The sequence below is a fragment of the Anas platyrhynchos genome, chromosome 1 (assembly GCF_047663525.1).
Source record: "Anas platyrhynchos isolate ZD024472 breed Pekin duck chromosome 1, IASCAAS_PekinDuck_T2T, whole genome shotgun sequence".
NCBI lineage: Eukaryota > Metazoa > Chordata > Aves > Anseriformes > Anatidae > Anas > Anas platyrhynchos.
The window spans coordinates 1,868,077-1,893,720 of NC_092587.1; the positions used below are offsets into that span (position 1 = coordinate 1,868,077).

Here is a 25,644-nt window from a genome sequence, read left to right on the forward strand (position 1 = left end):
AAATAAGACATTTTTGTGTATCTGGTTAAAGTGCTTAAAAAAAAAAAGCAATGAGGCCTGCTTCTGGATGCTTATTCCCTCCCTCTGTTGTAGTTTGCCAGCTCTCCAGAGTGGAAGGGATTAAATAATTTACATTAAACGTTCCAAGTAGTTTGCTCTCCACTATCGGGATGGCAAAACCACAGCTTTGGGCATCCCAGTACAGGAGCCCCCACCAACTGAAGCACCCCGAGCTGGTGGCGGGGCTTGGATGCAGGAATTAGAAGCTTTTCATCTTTTAAGCAAGAGCTGGACTGGAGACCTCCCAAATTCCCTGCTGGCTAAGCCTCCCTGTCATTCTCAGGCCAGCAACTTCTTCAACTCACAGAGCAATGCACGACTGACCAAACCTCGCCGGTGAGTTTCATCACCTCACCGAGATGCTGAAGCCTTCAATTACTCCACGCTTCTCTAGGGCAGTAATTACGGAGCCACAATGTGATCATCACGATGGTAACACAGCCTATTTCTACAAAAAGCATTCATTTCTAAAGTTCGTTGAAGCGTTCTGCCATCCAGAAGACATAACGGTTACTAGAACCAGCCAATATGAAAAGCGAGCTCACCAACATCCACCTTGCTTCCATTTTAGGACACTTAAAATAGAATATCCATTTTGGCTGTGAGGAATTTCAACAGGTTTCAAACACAGATCTGCCCAGATTGCCCCAGATTATCCCCAAGGAACAGTTGGGGCACAAAGCAGCTGCCAGGTTTGGATGCAAAGGGCTGGAGTCCCACAACAGGCACAAATAACCACAGCACTGAGGGAAAGACCCCTAGAGGAAGTCATTTCCTAACCTCGAGGGTAATAAAAAGCAGAAATCTCCACTGATCACCCTGGGTTTATCTAGATATGAGTCAGTAGTTGGGTCACCTGGGTCAACTACTGCCCACGAACACATCCAGGTCTCATTATCAGGGTCAACACCGATAAGCTGACCTTGGGTTAGTTTATGACATAATGGTTTCTTCCACAGGGTGGTCTTGAGAAAGGTCTCCCAGATCCAACTTATTGAAATACCAGTAATAGATGACGCACAGAGGGATTTAAAAATCAGAGTAAAAGCCCGAGGCTTGGCTGAGCCCTCCAAGGGGGACCTGTCCCACTCCAACCCTCCCCAGAGAGCCCAGACCCCACACAGCAGCCCCAAACTCCATCGCCCTTCACAACTCCCCCTGTCCCCAGCCAGAGGAGAAAGACTTTTTCACAGAAGTCTAGGGCCTGCTTAGGACACAAGGATGGAAATAGGATCAACTGCCCCTCTAATGGGTCAGGAACAGGCAAAGAAATGAGTTATGACCTGAAGAAAGGGTCCCCCCCCCACACTTTACAGTATAAGATGTGGCACTGGGATACCCCACGCCCAATTATAGGACACTCAGGGACCCCCTAAACCCAGATCACTTTATAAGACAGGACAAAAAGCCAGCAGGAGGGGAGAAAGCATCCTTATATCCGTATTTTATAAGGTGGGAGAGCATCGGATTCCCTGGATCCAACAAAACTCCCCTCATGAGGTAGGAGGGCAGGGATCCCATATAACCGGGGGGGATTCACCCATAAACCAGAGGGGTGCCCTGAAGGACAGAGTCCCTATAGGGCTGAGGAGATTCCCCCCTCACAACACCCACGGGCGGGCTCCAGCCCCTGAGGGGGGTTACAGGGAGGGATCGCGGCTCCTACCGGCTGCACGACGCGGCCCCACCGGGGGTGCTGGCCGCCGGGGGCGAACGGCTGGCGCGGGGCCCTGCACTGGCCCTGCCCCGTCTCCGCCGAGGGGGTTTCAGGCCCGTGGGCTCGGCCTCCATGGTGCTACTCAGGGAAAAAGAAAGGGGGGGGAGACGGGGAACGGGACCCTCCGGGGCTCAGCGGCGCCGCTTCAGCCCGGCACAAAATGGCGGCGGCGGAGCCGGTCCCAGCGGCGCCTCAGCGGTTTGAAAATGGCGGCGGTGCCGGCGGCAGCCAATCAGCGCGGCGGGAGGGGGGCGTTGCTAGGAGACGAGAGGGCGGGATTAAGGGAGGGGCGGGGGGGGAAGGCTGAGGGCAGCGCCCCCTGGTGCCCGCCTGAGGTGGGGGGGGGAGCGCGGGGAGGGGAAACTGAGGCACGGGGCTGGCTCCTCGTCCCTAAAAAGTTGTGTTCCTTTTTCTCCCGTTTTCATCCTTCTTTTCACCTCAGTGAAGTAAATGCCAGTGCATCGGGAGGGTAGTGGTGTCCCTTTCGTTGGAAGGAGGCAGAAATCGCTGGGTTGATGGAGGAGAACCCCCCCCCCCCCCCCTTAATCTCCCCTCAAAACTGAAAAAATAAACTTCAGAAATAAGCTACGATCTAAAAAACGTGCCTCAGACACTCTATCAAAACACACATACAAGTGGTTTAAATGTGGTGCAGGCTGGGATGTGACCCAGGGTGAGGGCATGGGGCCAAGGCTGTGGCTCCCCTCACAGTGCCGCCTCCCTGACCCCTTTCTCCTCTGGCTTTTGCAGGCTTTTCCCTCTCCCCTGACAAAAAAAATTAAAAAAAAAAAGAGTGAACTGAGTGTGCCCCATGCAGCACCATGAAACAATGTGAGAGAGGAAGGTGTGATTTTCATCTCCTGCTTGGGGTGAGATGAGTGGACTCTCACAGGCCACAGTCCCTTGCTGAGGTCCGCAGTGTCCCGGTGTGAAACCACCATATAAACGCTTTACAACACGATCTTAAATTCTGATAGTGCTGGGGAACAGCAGATGTTTTGGCTAGACAGGCATTGGCTAGCAAACCCCGCAAATTCTGCCTTGAAAAGCTATCAGACGCCCGCCTGGTTCGTCCCACCCCACTCCAGGTTAAGTGGGGCTTTGAGCAAGACACAGGGTGAAAATTTAGATATTTAGCTAAGGAGACATGTCCCTGTTGGGTGACATCCCAGTTACCTTCATTTCAGCCCTTCCCCTCTGTGAAAAGTGGCTGTTATATTGGGACAAGGTCTCTCTCGTGGAATGGCAGCCCTAATCCTCCCAGTAGAGAGAGCAGGTAATGGTTTATCATTGCTTGGAAATTGGATTTATCTCCTCTGGGGTGCAAGTCTGCTTTTAGACCAGACGGCTTTGGCAAAAAGATCTCCCTTTAACAATGCTGGCACCCCAGACTGCTATGCTGGAATGGCCTTTTACAGTTTATCATCTTCATTTCAGTCGCAGGTTGATCTCAATTTCTGTGCACCGGTTGGATGAAATGCTTTGAAACGCATTAAAAACCCCACATATGCCCAAGGCATTTCACTGCCTTGGCTGTATTTTAGTAATGAATCAGAAATGAATTCTTCAGAGGTACTAAAAACCAAGCCTAACTTTGAAGTGGAACCTGCAACTTGATTCAGAAGAGCAGATACCCCTGCTTTAAGCCGAACAGAGCAGCCTGCCAAAGGGTTAAACACAACCATATGCGAGGCAAAGATTGGAAGGTTTTAGAAAGAAATTGTGCTTCTATTTTGAAATGTGCCACTGGGATAGGAGGAAGAATAAGCACACACAATACGCCAGGCTTACTCTCAGCGGCGTATGCCAGAGTAGTCAGGCTCAGCGCTGATATCATGCCAAAACGAGAGGAATTAATTTTGTTTATTCTATTCCAGTGTAGACTTAACATGACAAAACTGTGAAGTTTCTATTTTTGTCCAAACCCAAACAGTTTAGCAAATTGCATTGTCCCACTCAGTATTTCATTTATATTGGCTAATAGTTACCGATAGACGGTCGCATACTTCATCTCCACCACTCATATCCTTTAATTTCTTTCCAGTCCCTCTCCACAGCTCTGTCTCCTGCCCTAGAGACCTCACCGGCTCAGATGAGCCCTGGTTTCTGCAACAGCCATCCACAAACTGGCGTGTCCTCCTGGGTTTGAAAAACTGCCAGTCTTTCAGGACTTTTTAAAAATGATTTATTTATTTATATTAATTTTACTGTTATTTTTTTATTCTGTAATGGACACAGCCACATCCCTGAGCACTGCCTCCCCCCAGTACAGCAGGCTGTGAGCCGTGGGCTTATCAAATGTTTCTTCCATCTGGCTGGAGAACTCAGAGCACAGATGTTAGCGATCTGAAAGGTGCTTTCGGCAGACCTTGACTGCTGAAACTATAAGTGTGTAGGTCGTGAGGAATGAGTCCCCCCAAGTGGGTCCCCCAAGGGTCCCCCCAGGTTTCCCTGGGGACCCAAGGAGTGGGTCCCCAGGGAAAGTCAACACTCTCTTGGTGAAATCAATGCTGAAGGCCCTGTTAAACTAAAAACATGATGGAAGAGGACACCACCTGTCCCATCAGCAGGTACCAGTGTGATGCTGGTTATCCAGGTTGGTGATGTTGTCATAGATCTATGACATGGCCTTGACGTCTTCCATGGAGCCTGAGTGCACCTTGGTGGGGTGGAAGGTCCCCATCTTCAAGGAGATTTGTAGGATCTGAATGACCAGGAACACTTGCAGGATCCACACTGATAAGCAGGCACTAAAAGAGGATTTTGTGAGACTCCTACAGATGAGTCTCCAACCCAGATGTAAGTTTTTGGAGGCCACTCTTCTTTAGGAGTCTGTCACAAATGGATTGAGCTGTGGCCACAATGGGGAGGAAAACCCTGAAATCTGAGCTCAAGCAGATTTTTTTTGGCTTGTTACCCACCTCCATCACACTGACCTGTGTTTGCCTTTCAGATACATGTTCAAAATAAAGTCTCCATCCATCTTCATACGGCATGAGAGTGAACTCAGACTGCCTCCGCTCTGCACCCATTGTGCCTTACCTGCCGTTTTGGAAGTCTTGTTAACCAGCACCAAAATCTGACGTTACTAACCCGTGGTGTAGTGGTCCCAAAATGTTTTTAGCATCTCTCTTCCCACTGCTGCTCAAGGCAACAGAAGAACAGGGGACACCAATCTGGATTTCATCTGTTCACTGGAGACTATGTTATAGAAAGAAGGCAGGTGGTGGTGGAAAGAGGAGAACAGAGCAAGAAGAAGCAGACTGAAAATAAAAGTCCCTGTTACCTTTCTTTCTTTATTTTATTTAAGTCTTTACATCCAGAATAGTCACGGGATCTGCTACCAGTGGAGGACAAAGGGGAACCTCAAAGCATGGGACACAGCTCAGAAGAGCTGAAGAACCTCTCACGGCTGCAGGACTCCTAGTGCAAAATTTTAGGAGAGCTAAGAAGCCAATCCAGCTGGGAGATCCTTTTCATGCCTCTTGAAATCCTTATTATTAGATTTCCACTCTTTTTTTTTTTGTATCTCTCCAGTGTCTGTGGGATCGGGGGCTGGTCAGCTGCTCCTCCTGTCCTCTGTCACTGCTGAAGGACTCAGGACTTTGTTCATTTGCTTCATTATGGGGATGGAGAAGAAGAAAACCCTTCCTAATGCTGAAATCTGCCTCTCACACATTCCTCCCTTGCTCTGCTGATGCCTACTAGACTGGAGACATCATGCCCAAGGGAATGCAGCTTCTCATCCCAGGCAGCTCTGAGGGCAAGCACAGGGCAGGAAGGGTTCGTTAACCTGCTAATAATCAACACGTGAGCACGAGTCTTCATTAGCCTCACCCAATGCCTCCTTCCCCTGCCTGATGTGTGAAACTTAGCAGCTGCAGAGCCCTGATAACTGCTCCTTGTGCATTTACGCGCTCATTAGAGCTTGGTATTTTAATAAGTGTAAGTGGATTTAGTGTGGTATATAACAATATTATCTCAAAGGCAGGCATTAAGCCCAACACTGCTTGGTACAACCAGTCTCTCTCCTGCCTCTCAGGAGCGTCCTGACTTTATGGCCAAGTCCCTGGTGGTGTCTGAGGCAGTTTACTCCACCAACGATTAAATCAGTGCTTGTCAACGACAAATTAGGGCTGAAGATTGTGCCCACACGATATCCATGGGGTCTCACAAGTGCTGAGAGTCCCACTGATGCTGCAGCATCCACCTGCTAGCGAGTGCTGCCAGGGGTTACAAAAGGGTTTCACTGCATTTCCAGGAGCTGGTGGTGCTCCAGGAGAAATCTGAGATTTGAGCTTTTGCTTCTCGTCTTCTTGGCCAGAAAAGATTTTGCTCAAAGGAGGGCTTTAGCCTGCAAGGTTTTCTCTCCCCAGCTCTCAGCAAGGAGGAGTGGAGACTCCGCTGACCTAAATGGAGAGTCTGGCTTGTTAGGACTGTGCCCTTTTGGAAAGATTTCTTTTTTTTTCTTTCTTTTTTGGATTAGAGAGGGAATTAGTAACACATGCATTAAGGACTTGTGGTTCTTAAACAAGCCGACTTAATTAGGCGAAGATTAAAGCACGCTTCATTGACACCGATCTCTTTCAGGATTCAAAGCGTCGAGTTGTGCTGCCGAATTTTATGCACTTGGCAACGTTGCTCGTTGAAGCACTTACACTACTTTGAAAGTAGTCATCTGGAGGATCCGAGGCGGCTTAGATGTTTATGGTGCCATAAAACCTTCGGCCATAAATTGCACATGATTAGGGTGTGTGTCACCATCAGTATTCAGAGCCGTTAAAAAAAATAATACAAAAAAAAATCTATTTTCTTGAAAAACCTAGAAAATAAGTGCCATGAAACGCCATGAAAATTGCCCTCGCATTCCAGGTAGTCAGCGAGCATTAAGCTAGGTAATATTTGGGGTTCACGGTCACAACGGGAACTCTGCCAAGGGACACAGGCAACTTGTGGAAGGTTTCAGAGCTCTTCGGTGAGGCTTAAGAGAGATCCTAGCTGGCCGAGCTGCTGCTGTGAGCCTGGAGTGATGCATTTCCCAACTGCTGTGCACCACGCAGAATTCATTCCTTTTAGGAGAAAATTAAGCAAATTAGTTTGGATAATCCACGGCGCTCTGCTCTGCCATCCTCCCTCCTTGCACCTTCTCCAGGTGTTATGGTTGGGCCTCGTTTGGGTTTTGTCTCAGCCCAAGAGCTGAGCAAGGTAAAAAAAGGCAAGTTTTAATAACAGCGCAGCCTTCGCGTGTGTTTTTCCAACGCGCTCCATCTCTCGGCAGATGAAGGAAGAAGAGTTTTGTTCTTACATCTTCAAACTCCTTGTTTACATAGGCTCAATGACAGCATTTATCCTTCTCAGAGCTTTAGGGCCGGTAGAAAAAACCCCGCGAGCTGCAAGCAATCCGAAACGTCAGTCATGGGTGAGCGTTGTGACATGGGAAGGGCTCTTGCCCAAAACTTCTCCGCACAGCTGAGCACAGCAGGGAAACAGGTCTCTAGCTTTACGATGTCCTTTTGATGCTGCTGTGATTTTATTTTCAGCAGCTCCCTATCCTTTTTCTAGAAGGATAACGTGCAGAAACGAGAACATCCCACGCTGCCAAGAACATCCCAGACAGTCAAATGCGTCTGCCCATCTTTTCCAGCACGGAACAGATCTCTGTACACTGAATCTTCAAATTAATCCCAATAATACCAATTAAAGATCTGCACTGAAATGCAATTCTTCCCAAATGCTTGCTGCAAAGCTTCAGCTTTCAGCTCCACCGACGGCAGCGTTGGTACCTCCGAAATCAAACACGGAGGGAAGCATTAAGGGGGAGTTTTTAGACTGCTTGTGAGATTGACAAGGATTTTTTTTTACCCCAGCTTTGTTCTCGATGCTTCCCATATGCAGAGGGGTGGGAAATAAAGGTGCCTCACACAGAAGTGGGTCAATAAAGATTCGAATCCACGCTGAAATGCAGCACGGGGCAGTTTCCTGGGGAGCAGGGAATGATGGAGAGAGGCTGGCTCAGTTTCTTTTGTTTTAAAATTAAAACTTAAAAGACTGGAGGTAGGATCAGCTATAAAGGGAACAAAGAGCTGCCGGGATCCGTCGCAGAGCTAGATAAAGTCACATCGCTGGCAGAGGAAAAGACACAGCTCTGCCACTTGCCTTTCTGCGAGAAATGTGCACACAAACACACGTGCTCGAGGGCTGGGATGGCTTCAGCTGGACGGAGAGGGAAGTGCAGGAGGCCGGTCACTCGGAGTCCTGCTGAACAAATTGAAAGGAAAAGTGCCCGGGAGCTGACGCTAAGGTTGGCCAACGTTCAAGGGCACGAGACAAACTCGTGGCAGGGAAACTCATCGAGTGCTACGGAGCGTGTGGAAACCACACGCCATTCAGAAAGTCCCCGAGCTGAATAAAATATCAGCGGAGAGACTTCAGGGGATGTTATATCCATTTCCCCTGCCCTTTACCCTTCTCTAAGCAGCTGCTCACGGCCATGGCTGGGAGCAGGGCACCGGGAGGCAGACCTTTGCCTGACACATCACAGCCACTCTGAAACCCATTCAAGAATAAAAATCCGTCTCTCTCCAAGTTACTTGAGCAGAAAGCTTTTCCTTAAAGCATTTACCTCGTTACTTTGAAGCTAATTAAAGGAAGAAGAGTAGAAATAACCCTTTGCAACTGGAGAATGAATAAAAATCCATCCTCGTGGGCTCTTGCTACAGCCTAACCCCACCACGACGAAGCCCCTGCCCCGCAGCTGGTTGCTATCTGCTTTCGGGGAGGCAGAGTAGAAGCACAGCTGTGCAGACACAGATCCAGAGAAGGTGCTTTCTCCACCCTCGGTTACGGGAAGGGCTTCGAGGCAGAGCCTGGATGGGGGAATTCTGCTGGAAGGGCGCGCTGCCGAAATATGCGGTTCCACTCCAATTGGGGACGGGTCTGCCAGGGTTTTATTTGGAAAGGAGAGCGAGGGGAGAGGGGAGGGGAGAAGCTGGAATGTCAAAACATCCCAACCTGATAGCCTCGCGACGGAGGCTTTTGGTTTTAACCACTTTTTGCTGGAAACTTTTTGCATTGCGGCGGAGGATGCTGCGAGTTCCTACTGATGCCGAATGCTTCTGTTGACAGGGGTGTATTGATCATTTATTTTTGGGATAGATTAACTGATTTTTTATTTTATATTTTTTTGAGTATACCGGATCCCCCTGCATCCCAAATTGCTGCACTTGTCTTGCATTGCAAGGAGGTGTTTGCAGGAGCCAAGGAAGGAGGGGTAGGAAACCACGTAAGTGGATTTGTCCTAACCAAGTGGAGTCGTCCCTCCTTGTATCCTTCGGACACACAAAATGGGGAAGCAGCAGGATAAAAAGCAAACTCTGCATGGACAGAAGCACACGCAGGCATACGCTGGAGATAGCCGGGCTAGCGCCTGGATAAATCATCTCTGGTTATCAGTAACAGATGCCGGAGCTGGGGCTGGGGCCTCCCGGTGTGATGATAAAGGACAACCAACGTCAGGAGCAGCACTTGAGCAGCAAGCCTAAAATAGGGGATGAGACCAGGTTTGTCCAGGGCTCCGGGGTGTTCCCATTAAAGTTGGTTGGGGTTTTACGTCCCTGGAGGACAACGGGGACAGATGGAGACCTGCTGGGGAACGGGATCCGGTGGTTCAGGTTAACGCAGAGGATGGAGAGCTTTAGGATTGTCGTTCTGCATATTCAGCCAGCACGAGATTCACTTGAAAAGACAACAAATGCCTTCAGGGGGGACGAGGGGGTGGAAAGTTGGCCGCCTTCGCTCCCCAGAAAAAGGCAGGAGGAGAGCCAGTGGCTGAAAGCTGATGCTAGGGAAATTCACGTGTGAAAGAGGCAGCGAATTTAACTGGGCGAGCAATTAAAGACGGGAGCAGATTACTCCCAAAATGGTGGATTTGGGAGCTACGTAAATCACTGTTTTTTTCAGTTCAGTTAATTAACCAAAAACACCCCAAAAAACCTGCATTTGGCTCAGCCTGAAGCAAAATTAGAGCTTTTTTCCCCCACTTTTTCCTGTTAGAGCAACACCAACAATTAATATTGGCTGAAACTAAATATTTTCTCTTCCCAGGGCCAAACCCTTTTGATAGCAGGGTTTTCTCTTCCCCAGCAGCCCAATGATCCAAGTGCTTGCCCGGAGCGTGGTCACAAACCAGCTCTCCCCTCCGCCCGAGGACACTCATTCGGCGAGTTTTGGGGACGGATTTGCCCCGTGGAGGCTAAGAGCAGCTGGTGTGTGGTGGGGACGGCAACAGGAGGACCAGGCAGAGCCAGGAGGCAATATTTAGGATGCTGGAGTGGGAAAAAGGAGGCAGCAGCTGTGAGGTCTGGCTATAAAAAGGCCAGGAGCTGCCGCAGTGGGTCCTCTGGGGGGTTGCTCCCTGTCCCTCTCCTCGATGCTGTTCTAAATACGTCCCGGAGCCGAAATCACAGGCAGGTTGTCTCTGTCATCGTGTCACCACCTACAGCACTCCTCCCCTTTGCTTTCCATTTCCCAAGAGAGAAGAAATCAGCCGCCCCGAATTTTGACCCGGAGTCACGCGGAGATCGGGTGACAGCCAACAAATGAAGATTTCACACTCAAAACTTCCAGAGTTCCCCATTTTCACCATTCTCCTTGGGAAACAGATGTCTCCTGGAAAGAAAAGATCTCGTCTGACCGTCAGGCTCGGCGTGCACGTTTGGGGAGGTTCTCGGAGGGATGAAAACCTTCCCTATCCTCAGAGGCCACCTGGATTCCCAGCGGAGCTTTGGAGGCCACATCGCCGCCAAATGTGTTTACACGAGGCTGTGCCTAACAAAAGAAGCCTGCCTGACCCAATTAGCCCTGAATTCCCCCCACTTCCAAAACAAGGGCGTCCAACCTGCTCGGCTTCCCTAAACCCGTGGCATAGCCCGGAGCAGGGACAGGGCGAAGCTCCCATCTGCCCGCAGAGGTTGGGCTCAGCACGTTTGGGGAGGAAAGTCGGTCCCTAGATGCCTCCTCGGGCAGCTCATCCCATCCCATCTCATCTCTCTGCCCACCGGCAGCCTTGTGCCCAATTTTTGGCAGAGCTGGGGGATGAATTCTGCCACGCTTCAGGCTCGGCTGAGCCCATACGTGGTGTTGAGAGTACAATTAGGGAATAAAGACTCGCCGAAGAAAGTCACCCCGTGGCTGGTGATGCTCCTGAGGTTGGGTTGGAGCATGCAGGTCCATGGCAAGTTTAATTTTGCTTTCTGAAAGCATCTTGGAACATTTGACCACTTTTGTGGTGAATTAAAAGGTTCTTGAGGATGAGCAAGCCCCACACTTACCCATTCCTTCCATGTCCTGTCCCCCAAACCTGGCAGCCTGCACTGGGTTTCCTCCAGTATACCACTGCCTGTCTCGTACTGGGGAGCCCAAACTGGACCCAGCAAGAAGAGGGGGGCTCATAAATGCTGAACAGAGGGAAAATTCCCTGCCTGGGTGATCCACACAGGGCCCACCGAGCCATCAGGGCAGACCTAAAGCCCTAAAGATGTGCCTACCCTAATAGGGGACCTACCCCTGGATGGGGCCAGAGTTGGCTCGGAGTCCCTATGTCAGCTGTCAGCGGGGCAAATGAAAAAGAAATTTTTCCATTGAAAATTTTTTCCATTTTTCCAATGAAAAATAAATTTTTGCCACGGAGGTGCAAAAATCAGCAGATTCCCACGGAGGTCACTGAGATATGGACCAAAGAAATAGGAAATAAAAATAGACAACATAGCACGTTATCAATGGCAATGCTCTGGATAATAGTAAGGGGAAGATTGTTTCTTCTGGATAAAGTGGATCATATGGGGGTACCCGAACTTCCCCAGTTTCCTTCTTTTTAGCCCAACTTTGGCATCTACTTTTTTATTATTATTATTATTATTATTATTATTTATTTATTTTTTCTCGCCTAATTGAGGCTGTTTGGGGAAAGAAAAAAAAAAAGAAAAAGAAAAAGAAAAAAAACTCACCTTGCCCTGTACCCCAGGCTGTTCAATCCCCAAATTTGCACCAGCCAGGCTCCACGAGACCCTTTTCTCCCTTGCTATTTCTGGGGATGCACGGGGGAAAAAGGAGCTCTGCTCCTTTAAGCTAGCAGAAAGCTTCTTTATATTCAGGTGGAGTCAAGCCTTCCTGGGCTATAAAGTTGCAGGGAGAGGCAGGGGCAGCAGCTGTTTTGCTTAGATCTTAGCGAGGCTCCAATCTCATCATGGTAAGAGCATGCCTTATATTCGGGTTAGCCTAAACCTAAAGTCTAGGCTGTGGATTTTCCAGGCTGAACAGCTTTAGCTTGCTCTCTTTGCTCTCCTGTCTCTCGGGGATGTTAATTCCAAGCAGCTTTATTTAATTGCTGATTAGCTTATGGCTTATTGATTCAAAGTTTGCTCCTTATAAGGGAAAAGTCAGGGACTTGCTTGCAGAACAGCTGAGTGGCTTCTTGCTGCTTTTTTTCCCCCCTCCCTCTGAATTCCCAGCTCCTGCGATGGGGTCTGTAGGGCTGCAAAGTGCCTGGCTCTTTAATGCAAGTTGGATTTTTTTTTTCTTTTTTCTTTTTTTTTCTTTTTTTTTGGAGGGGGGGAACCAGCATATCTTGAAATGCAACTGTGGGGCAAAGCAAAGCCTGGAGTTTGGCACTGCTGGCCCCTTTCCTGAGTTTAACACTCCAACTCTCACCCTGCCCCAGGGATCTAGTGCAACTTGTAGAGACCTTTAGGGTTTTTTTTTTTTTTCTTCCTTAGGAGTGAGCTGCCATGTTGCCTTTGTCTGCTACAAACCCTTGGGATTAGATATTAAATGAATAAAGTCTCCCTTCCTCCTAGGTTCATGGCTACAATTTTTTTAATCAAATCTTTGCTGTAAAGAGTTTGCAGCTGTGAAACTGGAAGGGGATTGATCCAGCTACTAAAAAACTTGCAGCCCTGCCTGCTCGGGATGAAACTTTTTGTGAATAACCCAACTGTCACCCTCCCGTGCATGCAAAAGAGCGACTTGTTGGAAAATCTGGTGGTGTCCTTTTGCATGTTGCAAGTGGAAGGAAACTTCAAAGGAACTCCCAGCGAGCCGGCTTTTGAACTTTTCCTTTTATCCCGTGACTTCGGGAGCCTGTCCCGGTTATAAAACAGTTAAACATTTCCATGGGATTTCCAATGGGAAAATCAGCTGGACAACAATAGGCTGCCTATGGGCAGAGTCTGCAAAATGCAGTTAATGCAAGGAAAAAAAAGCTCTTCCAGCATATATGGGGAGGGTTTAAAAAAAAAAAAAGCTCTAGAATGTGATCTATGCTTTCTTCCTTCTAGCAGGCCACTCTTTTTTTTCTCTTCTCTGGGCTGAAAATGGCAGTGCCCCCCTGCAGCAGGTGCTGGGACCAGCAAACTGGGAGAGGATGGGGAGCGGAGCAGCTGTCCTGGCCCGTGCCCCCGCCGGGGCTGTGCCGCTGACCCCTGCAAAGCCTGGCGAGGAGCTATTGCAACCATCTTGCTGGGAGGGATGGGCGAGTGGCAGGCAGCATTTCCCAAATAGTGCAAATATCAGCTCGGAGAGGGAGGGAGGAGGACTTGCATGTGGTGAGGTTCAGCTGTGCTCCACCAGCTGCGGGTGGAGGGCTCGCCGTCCCTCTGCGGTGGCCGAGGGATGCTTGGACAGTTGGTGTCCGGCTTTGTGGCAGATGGTCTGGGCACGTGGTGGCTGCTGGGCTTGGCTTGAGAGCCAAGAAACCTCTTGGTAAAGAGAGGAGAAGTTGTGTTGAGTCTTGATGGCTTCTCGTGGCCGAGAGCTGTTGGTGCTCAGGACCCTCTTGTGTGGTTTAGAGGGTTGTCACTTCAAGGGACAAGGTCCTTCTGGCCGGGTGGTCATGTCTAGGGGTGTACACACTCAGAATATCCTTTCCATCACCACCAGGAGCAATGGTGCTTCTCGCCATACCCGACTGGGATCACCAGCACCCTTTAATGGGATCCCCTGGGGAGCTGGGCCGTGAGCTGGCACTGCAGCACTTTGATCTCGGGGAGGTGGAAGCAGCCGAGGTGCCAATTACCGAGGGAAGCATGCAACCATCACAAGTCCCCAGAGAGTCTCCAGGAGGTGCTGGTACCTCCGACACCTCCCCTGGAGGTTTTTTGGGAGGCCCCTGGAGGGTGACCTGAGTAAATGGGGACTCTGAGCCTCTCCCCGGTGTTGGCCTGCCCTTATTCTGGCCCTGGGCAACTGCTGCTGTCCCCCAGATTTATTTCCTGGTGTGACTCCCAGCTTTTGGCTTCTCCCTGCTTGGCGTTGAGATGTTTTGGAGCCTGAAGTTGTTGTCCCCATGCCCTGACCCCAAGGGGATTGGCGGCCACCTGGCTCCATGGTGGGACCAGGTGAGCGCTGAGCCAGAAGGAGCCAGCGGCGGTGCTCAGCTGCGTCCTGCCTCAGCACGAAGCCCATCACCTCCTTCCTTCCTTCCTTCCCCATGCCTCAGGCCGGGCAAACCCTTCCTAGCTCTGCGGGGTCATGGTTTGATCCTCGCTCCAGCTCCCAGCGGTGGGCGGAAGCCGCCTGCTTCCCTCATCAGCCCCACCGAGAGCCACAGGGGCTTCAAATTAAGCTGCAGGATGTCTAAAAATCGCCTTAACGAGACATTTTTCCCTCCCCCCTTGCAGAGGGAGTGCATCTCCATCCACATCGGGCAGGCGGGCGTGCAGATGGGCAACGCTTGCTGGGAGCTCTACTGCCTCGAGCACGGCATCCAGGCCGACGGGACCATCCCCGGCCCCAAGGTGGCCAAACCCACAGAGCCGGAGGCCGAACAAGTGGATTCGTCTTTTGAGACCTTCTTCTGTGAGACGGCGTCTGGGAAACACGTGCCCCGGGCGGTGTTCATAGACCTGGAGCCCACCGTTATTGGTAATAGTGGGAGAGGAGGGTGTTGTGGCATCGTCATCGGGACTTCTCGCCCTTCTTACTGGGGTCGGGGTCATTGCCCAGTATCTCCCACTCCTCCTCTGCTCTGGCAAAATGTCTCCAGCCAGCAGAACGTGGCTGAAGGTTGCCTTTCCAAACGGACCTGAGAAGGACAAACCCGTTATCCCAAATAACCTCAGCTCATCCCTCTTCTTAAGAGGCCTGCTGTCTTCAGCAGGATCCTCACAGGTGTGAAGAGGCATGGGTTTATCAGCCTTGGTTATGTACCGCAGGGTGAATTACCACATCCTAGGACTTGTGGCACATCTGGGTAAGCTTCAGCTTCCCTCTGAAGCTTCTGTGGGTGCTACAAGTTTCTTGGTGCTACAAATTTCATGGTTCTGTGGGAGCCATATGTCTTGCTGCTGCAAATGTGCTACTTCCCCTTCCATCCCCAGCTCCATTAGTGATCTCTGGGGGTTAAACTCAATTTGATGTTTTAATTTGATTCGCAATACCTTCCTATTCAAGTTCTTTTCCTCAAGAACCTGGTGGAAATGACTCCCCATCACCTGCATCCACATAGGTTGTGCTCCTGCCTCCTAGGCCTCTCCTGGGGGTGAATGTGTTCCTGTCCTACCATCTCGGATGTGTGACTTATTTAAATTAATGGAAGGAACGTAGACTTCAGTTTGGTTTCATTTAATTTTTAGGTACCTAGTCAAGGCGCTAAGTTGTTATCTGAGCGAGCAAGTCAATAGAACATGAAACAAATGAAAATGAAATATCCAACATTGAGCATGAGCGGGTCTAAATAACCCCTGGAGGTGTCTCAAGCTCTGAGCCTAGAGAAATTGCTCCTAATCCTGTCTTCGTTAGCTGGTTGGGATGGATCCAGTGGAAAAATCAGCGCTGGAGGCAACCTGTCTCCTCTTTGGTGTGCTGTAGGGCAGGCGGTGGGGGCCGTGCTTCCAGCCACCTGTGACAACAAGGAGCACAAACTGCACGTGGTAACTACAGTAACTCACCTCACGTGGGCTCCTAGGGGGATTTATTACCTGTTTTACTCTGCCACACCAATATCCATGACCGGTAACTGTGTGCTGCTCTCCATGACTGCCCCTCTTTGTAGATGAGATCCGGACTGGGACCTACCATGGGCTCTTCCACCCGGAGCAGCTCATCAGCGGCAAGGAGGATGCTGCCAACAACTATGCCCGCGGTCACTACACCATTGGGAAGGAGATTATAGACACTGTGCTCAGCAGGATTCGCAAAATGGTAAGGGAAAAGGTGGTCTTTCCCTTCAAATAGCACACTGGGGACTATGTGATTAAGCTTTGGGTTTTGGGGTAATAATCTTTGAAGGAAAAAATGTTATGTGAGCTCAAAAGTGGCTGCTGCTGTGAGTGGGCCATCAGATCCTGTATGCCTTCACACAAAGCCAACGTTACTACATATCATATGTGTATAGGGGGTTGGAAAGTGGAATGAGGTAATGCTAGATGTAAGAAGGGGAAGAGAAGGACTTTTGACCTCAAGGAGGCCACGTTCCCGTTGTGCAACTGCAGAGATTAATTCCAAACAGGCAAACTGCAATGGGCAGGCAAGACCAAACTCCGCGCTTGATAAGAGCAAGGCAAGTTCGTAATGCTGTACATGGTTGTATGAAGCTGAGGTGCTTTTGAGATGTCTCCTAAGGGTCCAGGACCCATGTGCTACCTCCTGTCTACCCTCAGGTATTGAGATGTGCATTTGCTTGATAACTCTGGACAAGTTCCTCAGTTTCCATCTGATATGGAACTGCCTATGATAGCTCCATGGAGGTCCTGAAGTTGATTAACACATATCTACTTAAAGATTCTTAGTAGGGTGATAGGAATGGATCTACTCTGGGGGTTGGATGTACTCAGGGTGGAGTTTGGTTTCGTTTAGTTACTTCTCTTCTGGCCAGTAAGTGCTTCAAGCAGAATTTATTGCTATGCCATTTGGGATAGTCCTTCAGAGAGAGGTAAAAATGCATTATTCCACTGCAGGCTGACCAGTGCAGCGGCCTCCAAGGGTTCCTGGTCTTCCACAGCTTTGGGGGAGGCACGGGCTCGGGGTTCACCTCCCTCCTCATGGAGCGGCTCTCTGTGGAGTACAGCAAGAAGTCCAAGCTGGAGTTCTCCGTGTACCCGGCCCCGCAGGTCTCCACAGCGGTGGTGGAGCCCTACAACTCCATCCTCACCACCCACACCACCCTGGAGCACTCGGACTGCTCCTTCATGGTGGACAACGAGGCCATCTACGACATCTGCAACCGCAACCTGGACATCGAGCGGCCCACCTACACCAACCTCAACAGGCTCATCGGGCAGATCGTCTCCTCTGTCACCGCTTCCTTGAGGTTTAACGGCGCCTTAAACGTTGACCTGATTGAATTCCAGACCAACCTGGTGCCTTACCCGCGGATACACTTCCCGCTCACCACCTACGCGCCCATCATCTCGGCGGAGAAAGCCTACCACGAGCAGCTGTCGGTGCCGGAGATCACCAACGCTTGCTTTGAGTTCTCCAACCAGATGGTGAAGTGTGACCCACGCCGTGGCAAATACATGGCGTGCTGCCTGCTGTACCGGGGCGACGTGGTGCCCAAGGACGTGAACGCGGCCATTGCGGCCATTAAGACCCGCCGGTCGATCCAGTTTGTGGACTGGTGCCCGACTGGTTTCAAGGTGGGTATCAACTACCAGCCGCCCACGGTGGTGCCCGGGGGGGACCTGGCCAAAGTGCAGCGCGCCGTCTGCATGCTGAGCAACACCACGGCCATCGCCGAGGCCTGGGCCCGCCTGGACCACAAGTTTGACCTGATGTACGCCAAGCGTGCCTTCGTGCACTGGTACGTGGGCGAGGGCATGGAGGAAGGGGAGTTTTCGGAGGCCAGGGAGGACCTGGCTGCCCTGGAGAAGGATTACGAGGAGGTTGGAAGGGACTCAGCAGATGGAGAAGAGGACGAGGCTGATGAGGATGAGTACTAACAAACTCCTGCCTCTTCTTAATGAAGCCAAACCTCAGATGAAATACAAACTCTCTTGTCATCAGGCTAAACTGGTCTTGAGTGCCTGGAGGTGCCAAAGGATTGTCCTGAACCTCGCCGCTACTGTTTGAAGTATTATGCCTTTTCTGCTTGCCTAGTCTACGTGCTCCTAGCGCACTTCTGTAGCATGGGTGTCTCGAGCTTTATCACACGGCTGTTTATCGATGAGTGAAGCTGAATAGGTGCCTGGCTCAGTGCTGGGGACACATCCTGCCTGGGCAGAGGATCCTGTTTTTTTTTTTTTTTTAGCCCAGGGGAATGTTGCAAGCTGCCTGCTTTGGTTGAGATGGCAAACTCTTGCTCTGGCTTTTACTGCAGAAGCACCTTTTTAACGAGAAATGTACCAGTACACTTCTATGCAACTGTCTTTTGTATTTGAATAAAGACTTTTTTTTTTCCCCTCTGAGCTCTCTGGATTTAATTGGGTTGTTGTACGTACGTGGAGGTCCCTCCTGTGTGTGGATGGTGCCTTTGGGGAAACGGTGAATGCCAGTAAGGGGATGCTCTGGGTAGGTTAACTCTGAGTATTATTGACTGTAATTGCTGCTGTGTGGGAAATGTCCTACATCCTGCCAGAACTTGCCTGTCAGGAGCTGGATGCTGCTCCTGTCACCTCCAAGAGCAGCCTGGAGGAGCTGGGGCTGGGAGCAGGCACTCAACCCCCAGTTTGACCAGTCCCACAGTGGGGAGAGCACCACTTGGGTGGGTTTTTGTCACCTCCCCAGCTCTGGCAAGGCTTCCTGGGGGCCTGAAGGAGTCCCAGTTTCTGGAGTGTGAAATCAGCCCCACGTGCCTGGGCTTGGAGTCTGCCCTGAGGAGCCAGGGGCAGGTGCTGGAGTGACTCAGGAGGAAAAGCACTGAGGTTCCCCCGATAAGATATGAAGAGGGAGTGTTTATAATCCTGTTGCTCTATGCTGAATTGAGTTTGTTCATGGCTGTTGCATTGAAGTTCACGTTTGTTGCATACCATAGCCCCCACATCCACTCTTCATTTCAAAGCTGGGAGCAAAAAGGTCAAAGACACCTTCTGAAAAGGTCAAAGATGACTTCTGGCTCCATGCCCCCAGGTAAACACACTGTGAAGTTTACAGGTATGGTCTCAAGGCTGGTGGCTCCACTCCCTGCAGGCAGCCAGGGCTGCAAGTTGTTGGTTCAATTCCCCCAAAAGTTCATCTGGGTGAGCATTGCTCCTGCCTGGAGCTGTGAACCAGCCCAGAGGAGCAGAGCTGCACTCCCGCAGCTTGGAAAGCAATTAGCACAGCACCAGAGCTGATGTAATTGAAGAGGTTATTTATTACTGCAATTAATGACTTGGGCACATCCGTCAGCACAGCTCTGCTCGGGCCCTTCCCACAAATGCAGGGAGGGAGGGCCAGGAAGGATTTTCTTTATGGGGGGAGTGATGCCATGACTTTTGGGGAAGCAACATCATTGCCTTGATGGTCATAGGTGATGCTTTGTCTTCTCAACAAGCCTATGGACCCTCTTCCAAGAGTGTTTCACCCTTCATTGTGTGGCTTCAGCTTTATTTTCTCTACTTGTAGCACCACCTTCTGAGCGAGGAATTTCTTTCTAGCATCTGATCTACATCTCCCCTCTTTTAGCTTAAAACCATCACTCCTTGTCCCGTGAAAAGGGTTCAACACATCCTTACAGGTTAAGCTCCTCCACAGTCATAAAAATGATGGTCTCAGGCCACCAGGCTTGGTTCAGCTGCTGTTTTTCCCCCCTGCAGCTGCGTGCTGACCACAAACCCCAAACCACGACCTTTCCACCAGGATATCTAAGCTGAGCAGAAGACAAGGCTCCAAAAATAAGCAAGCTACCATCACTCCCAGCCAAATACCCACGCGGGGAAGACAGAGCTGGCATTGCACCTGCCTGTACGTCTTGCTTTCTCCCCCTTTTTGTGCTGTGATGGGTTTGAGCATCACTTTGGGGGTCTAGGCACACCCTTTGCAGCAGGGTGGCATTAACCAGCACATAAAACCACATCTGGAGGCCCGGGAGCTCCAGGAGAGCTCCTTCCCAACCCTGCCAGCCCAAACAACCTCGCTCCCCCCAGGCAGAGGGCGGCTGGAGGTGAGACAACCCCTGGGAGCTCCCCCCCCCGTGTTGTCCTTGGGAGATTGCCACCCCTCGGAGCCCAGCTGAGTAATGGCAAGTGGAGACAGCTTCTAATAACAACTCCTCCCCCCCACCTCAGGTTGTTTAAACTTTCCTCCAGTGCAACCCAGAGCCAACCCTGTCAGCCCTTCAATTACAGCCTGAGTGCAGATCCAGCTTCCCCGCTGCATCCCAGCCAGCTCCTTTTCTTGGATCACTTACTGGGAGGAGGCTCCCCGGTGGAGTAATAACCTGTCCCAGTCCAGGGATCTGCAGAAATCAATTTAAAACCCATTTTTCCAACCCATTACCTGTCCACAGGGATGGTGCTGTTGTGCCTGGGGGGCAACCCTCACCCAGCACAAGAGGAAAGACGTCTAACTGGGGAGACAGCTCCTTGTTTCGGTGCTGAGCATGAGCTGGGACATGGGTCAGATGCATTTGGAGGGGCCGGCAGACAGCTGGAGCATTTGAATTCTCATCTCCAGACTCAAAATGAGACTCGCAGGCAAGCCCAGCCCTGGCAGCCAGAAGTGGATTGCTTTAGCAGGGCTCTGCATGGTGGTGGGGGGGCTGGAGAAAGCTGATCCCGCTGCCTCGGAGAGGGCTGCAAGCTGCAAAGTCCAGAGCCAGCGATGTTTTGGACGGGGAAAAGCCCCAGGCAGCCAGTGAGTGGGATCACCATCCCAGTGTTCATCCTAGCCCAGCAGTTCCCCTGCAGGGGAGGTGGCTCGTGCCCTGCTGTCACCTGCCCCAGGCTGCAGGACACAGCCCAGCATCACCAGGTCTGAAAGCCCCCTGGGAAAGAGGGCAGGGGCCAAGGCAGAAAACCCCCTCCCATCCCACCACGAGCATCTCTGGTGGCACACCAAGACAGGAGATGTTTCTACAGGTCACCATTTATTCAGCCAAACTTGTGCATACACAACCCTTGACCAAAAGGTTGCTTTTAGCCAACCCGTAACTTAAAAAAAAAATAAATCACAGACCCAGTCCTCAACTCCATTCTCTGGAAGGAATTGCAGGACAAAAAAAAATCCAAAACCTACTCACAATCCAAGTTGCTTCCCCACAGAGCTTATTGATCATCCTCTTCTCCATCTGCTGAGTCCCCTTCAACCTCCTCGTAATCCTTCTCCAGGGCAGCCAGGTACCTCATTCAGTATCAAGTTTAAGGCCAGTTTTTTTTTTTTTTTTTTGTTTGTTTTTTTTTTTTTTTTTGTAGAGATTGGAGCCTGGTCTGAGTGACATTTGGGGACAGACAGAGACTCCTAACATCTTGACTAAGCAGTCAAGAAGATGAGGAAGAGCTTGATGGCCACTAAGTTTTTCTACCCAAATCAAGCATATCTTTGTACTATCCCAGCACTTCTGAGCCTTTATAGGCAAAAAAACATTGCCTCTTGTGACAGCCAAGGCAATAACAGAGGGCTAATGCAGAAGACCATTCATATTGTTACCATTTTATGAGCCCTATCAATGACAGTGTCGATGATCTCCTTCCCAATGGTGTAGTGGCCCCGAGCATAGTTGTTGGCAGCATCTTCTTTGCTGCTGAAGAGCTGCTCCGGGTGGAAGAGCGTGCGGTAGGTCCCAGCCCTGATCTAATCTTGAAGAAGTTGAGATCAAGTTGACAACCTCATGATTGTCATGAGCGTTGTCCACCAGATTATGAACCCACATCTAAACTAGTCTGAATATGAAAGCTGGTAGGCTCACCAGGAGGTTAGCTGGCCAACAGTGCATGCCGGATCAGAGAAGGTGACACCCTCCCACTCCCCCCAGTAGGAGGGCTGGGGACCTTCCACCACCTACCAATGACAGTAGGCTCCAAGTCAACAAATATTGCCCTGGGCACGTGTTTCCCTGAGCCTGTCTCGCTGAAGAAGGTCCCAAAGGAAGAGTCTGCTTGCCCTGAGGATGCCTCGGAGGAGATGATGCCACCTGGCTGGATCCCGTGCTCCAGGCAATACAGCTCCCAGCAGGAATTGCCCATCTGGATGCCAGCCTGGCCAATGTGGATAGAAATCCTTTGCATCAGGATGGGAGAGAAGAGGAGGTTATGAGTATACACTGAGGAATAAGGCAAAAACTTAATTTTCTGGGCGTTTTTATGGAACATACGGCACACAGCCTACGTATAAGAAGAACATTATCCCAGCTTGGTGGCAGCCAGGACGTTTTCTCCACAGCAGGCACCCGAGAGATACTGGGCTAGCAAGAACTACGCGTTAGCCCTTCAGAGAGATGTTGCAACCTCCCACCAGGGCAGATGAGATGCAGAGATTAGGGCCTTGCGGTAGGTCCCCATGCATCCCAGGGCTGTCATTACGTTGCACAACAGCCCCGTTCCCAGGAGGGGAGGAGGATGCAGAGCAGAGCTGCTGGATCTGCAGCACACCACGGCTGTGGAGTCGAGCTGCTCGTGGTTCCCCTTCACCCTGCCTTGGGGCAGAAGGCAGGGCACTGCGGCCTTCTCAGCTGCTTCACCCAGTGCTCCCAGTTGGGGAGGAGGGCATGATCCAGCTCAACCAGCCTTGGTGCAAACACATCTCCCCTTTCACAGAGAGGGGGAGGTTGGAAGGGACCTCTGGAGGTAGAGGCTGGCCTCGCCATCCAGTTGGGTGGCTGTAGAAGACCCCTTCCAGGAGAGGCCCCTTTCTGGCGAGCTCCACATGCAGAGCAGTTCATCTCCTTTTAGATGAGAGGCAGCCACGCAGGATCTGCTGGCTGGAGGGGATCTAAAGATCAAGGAGCCCAGACTGATTGTTCACCTTCTCTAGGCAAGGCCAAGAAATTGCCCCGTGAAGCAACTGCTCACAGCTTGAGCCAAAGAGAGAAGACCTCACGTAGCGTGTAGGGAACTGTTGAACTCCTTGACACAGGAGACTATTAAAAAAAAAAGTCAAACTTTTGGGTACAAAGAGACTGTAGTAGAGATATCTACAGAGGGTTAGTAAAGGAAAATATATCCAGCTGGAGAAGCTCTGAGCCAGAAGGTATTCAAGTAAGGTATTTAAGAAGATATTTAAGATATTTAAGTAAGATATTTAAGAAGATATTTAAGAAGATATTTAAGATATTTAAGAAGATATTTAAGTAAGCTTACTTGAAGCTTTCCCACAGCCTGCCCATGTGCTTTTAGCTGGGACCTGGGCAGGACATGGGGTTGGAGCCTCAGCACAGCCCCAGCCTCAACAGCCCCCACAACAAAACCAGCACAGGGGTGCTGAACCCATCTCCCCAAACCCAGAACATCACTCCCAGCTCCAGACCTGTCCCAGCACCACCAAAGGGACACCCAGCTCGGTCCCTTACCAGCCACCCCCCCCCACATCCTTTGGGACTGAGGTGTGGGGCAACGAGGAGCTTTGAAGGACTCACACCTGGGGAGCTCGACCTTTCTTTATCCTTTTAAATCCTCATTTAGCTTTTCCTGGGAGGTTTTTCTCATCTTTTTGCACCTTCTTGTTTATTTTTGAATTTTTTTTTTTGCTCTTTCTTGTCTTTTTGCAATTTCTGCAAACTCAGAAGACGTTCGAATGTTTGTTTGGGGGGAGCATCTGGGTTAATCTGAGTTGGTTAATTTAATGAAAAAAAAAAAGAAAAAAATGATGTTAATTTTTTATGAATTTCTTTGCAATTTTTAGGCCTGGAAATGCACTTCCTAACCTCCACCCCAATTCTCTGAATGGAAACGTTGCATCTCCTTGATCACCTGGTTGTGGAGAGGAGCTGCAGGCTGGGGCTCCTGCCTCAAGGCAATGTCCCAGGGCTGGGGTGGCTTCTCCAGCACTGGTACCATGAGAAATCCGGGCTCTCCCAGCTCCAGGGCAGCTCCTGAGCCACAAAAGCAACGTGGCTCCCCTGGCCATGCCTGAATTTTGCAGCATCCCACATCTTGATCCCAAAACATCCATGGTGTAGGGCCTGAAGCTCTCCCAGAACCCCTATGGGACTAGGTCCTGATGCCAGAGGGGGCTGCTGTGTGCCTCAGTTTCCCCTACTAAAACAGGGGTAGCAGTTGTTATATGGCAAAAAAATCAATCCCCAGAGATGCTGAGGCTGTGACGTGGGGCTGATGGATGTCCTGGGGGACCTGAAAGAGCCGTGGAGATGGTACATGGCTCAGCACCACACTGGGGAGGCAACAATGAGACCATCACACTGCAAATGGACAACGGTTTTATTTTCTATACAGCACACACCGAAGCAAGAAACTCACTGACACGGATGTCCCAGAAACACAAGTTTTAAAATGTGAGCTAGAGCCCAGACATGGGGACTGGCTCCGGTCCACCGGGCATGGTTGGGTCTCTCCCTGTCCCACCACCTTCTTGGGTTCACCACGTCCCCAAGTGCCTTGGGACAATTCTTCCCATGGTCACCGCTTGAAATCATCTCATTTTTTCTAACCAAAACCCCATGGACGTGAACAAAGGCACCGTCCCACTCAGCAGGAGAATATTTTTGGCCCAAATCCTCAATGCCTGTTGAGTTGTACTGCTTAAATTCCTTCCTCAGCCAGATGGGCATGGGGCCTCCCTGATCCCAGGAGGGTGGTCAGGACCTGCTGTCCTCGGGGAGTTGCCAAAATCCCTGCAACACCTCTGTTTTGGCCTGACGTGGGTTGGCATGTGAGCATTGGCACGTGGAAGAAGAGAAAGAGGGCTGGGGAGCTCCTGGAGGCCAGGGGAGAGCTGGATGCTTGGGTGAGGATTATGGAGAGGCTGGAAGGGACCTGGTGGTGGAAGCAGAAGGATTTGTTGGTCTGAGTGAGCCCACAGCAGCCGTGCACCCACACTTTGCTCAGGGAAGCCCACCCTTTCCAATGCAATACATGATTTTGGGTTTCATCCCTGCACGAAGTGGCAGGAAAGAGCAAATCCTCACCTGGCTTTCTCCAAACTTTTCACATCTCACCCAAACTGCAAGGCTGCCCTTCCTAAGCTTTGGATCCCCACGCTCCCAGCCCCAGGTGGTAGCTGGTGGTGGAGACTTCAGTCCAGCTTCCTAAGGAAATCTGGCTCCTCTGACCTCTGCCTGTGTCCTGTCCCCTCCGAGCAAGAAGGAGGATTAATTTTGGAAAGGTTTGTCCACGACAGCTCCGGGTACGGGTGAGAATCCCCCAGGGGGATGCAGCTGGGGACAGAGGACCTCTGCTTTCTCCATCACTACCCCATCCCAGCTTCAGATGTGCAGGCAAACACTTTTTCAGATGTGTGCAAACACTTTGGGTCCACCCGCTCCCATGGTGTGGTTTCAGTGTTAATTAATTCATTAATGGGAAGCAGGAGAAAGAGACAATGTGAGCCCTAGGGATGGGATGTTAGGATTTCCAGACAGTAACTTGGGGATGTTCCTCTCATCTGCTGGCCAGTGTGTCCCATCCCTTTGGGAACATCACAGCCATTTGGACCCCGACCCCATGGGAGCTGGGAGTAGGGAAAAGCCTCTTCCCAGTCTGGGCCAGTGCTTTACTGGAGCTCACTGGGAAGCAGAGGGGAAATCCACCCAGAGCAATGACTTAACCCTGAGCAAAGGCTCCTGTAGACAGCCTGATGCATTGGAAAGGCTGCGTCCAGACAGCTTGGGACACCTCTGGCCAAACCCACAAAGGGACAAGAGCACGTCTGGCCGGGTGTCTGGCCAGGTCTGACCTTGCTCTGCCCTGCTCTGCCTGGCCAGATGCACGTGGGCATGTTTGCCTCAGTTTCCCCAGGTGTAAAACGAGGACAACAAGTGTGCGCTGCTGAACAAGAGCTCA

At 50.8% G+C, this 25,644-nt stretch overlaps 2 protein-coding genes and 1 long non-coding RNA gene across 3 annotated transcripts in view; 1 reads left to right on the forward strand and 2 right to left on the reverse strand.

Annotated features, from left to right (window-relative positions):
- NET1 (neuroepithelial cell transforming 1) overlaps positions 1-1,941 on the reverse strand; it is a 44,829-nt gene extending 42,888 nt beyond the window's left edge. Inside the window, exon 1 of the mRNA XM_038186708.2 lies at positions 1,727-1,941. Coding sequence (XP_038042636.1) covers positions 1,727-1,851 — 125 coding nt within the window. The 5' untranslated portion in view covers positions 1,852-1,941. The remainder of the gene's footprint in view (positions 1-1,726) is intronic.
- A 6,511-nt stretch (positions 1,942-8,452) lies between these two features.
- Positions 8,453-11,919, reverse strand: LOC106015406 (uncharacterized). Its single transcript, XR_001187416.5, has 2 exons — positions 11,782-11,919; positions 8,453-10,444 (listed from the first exon to the last, which is right to left on the reverse strand). It is a non-coding gene; the product is annotated as an uncharacterized lncRNA (long non-coding RNA).
- Positions 11,901-18,173, forward strand: TUBAL3 (tubulin alpha like 3). The gene is made up of 4 exons (XM_005014552.6): positions 11,901-12,023; positions 14,452-14,695; positions 15,825-15,973; positions 16,729-18,173. The coding sequence occupies exons 1-4, from the start codon at positions 12,021-12,023 to the stop codon at positions 17,710-17,712; spliced, it is 1,380 nt and encodes a 459-aa protein (XP_005014609.4). The 5' UTR covers positions 11,901-12,020; the 3' UTR covers positions 17,713-18,173.
- Positions 18,174-25,644: the final 7,471 nt, after the last annotated feature.

What these genes read in the sequence shown, in the direction of transcription:
- TUBAL3 (XM_005014552.6), top strand. An exon ending in CCTGGAGCCCACCGTTATTG is followed by an intron (nt 14,696 to 15,824) that starts GTAATAGTGGGA and finishes CCCTCTTTGTAG; the next exon opens with ATGAGATCCGGACTGGGACC. An exon ending in TCAGCAGGATTCGCAAAATG is followed by an intron (nt 15,974 to 16,728) that starts GTAAGGGAAAAG and finishes ATTCCACTGCAG; the next exon opens with GCTGACCAGTGCAGCGGCCT.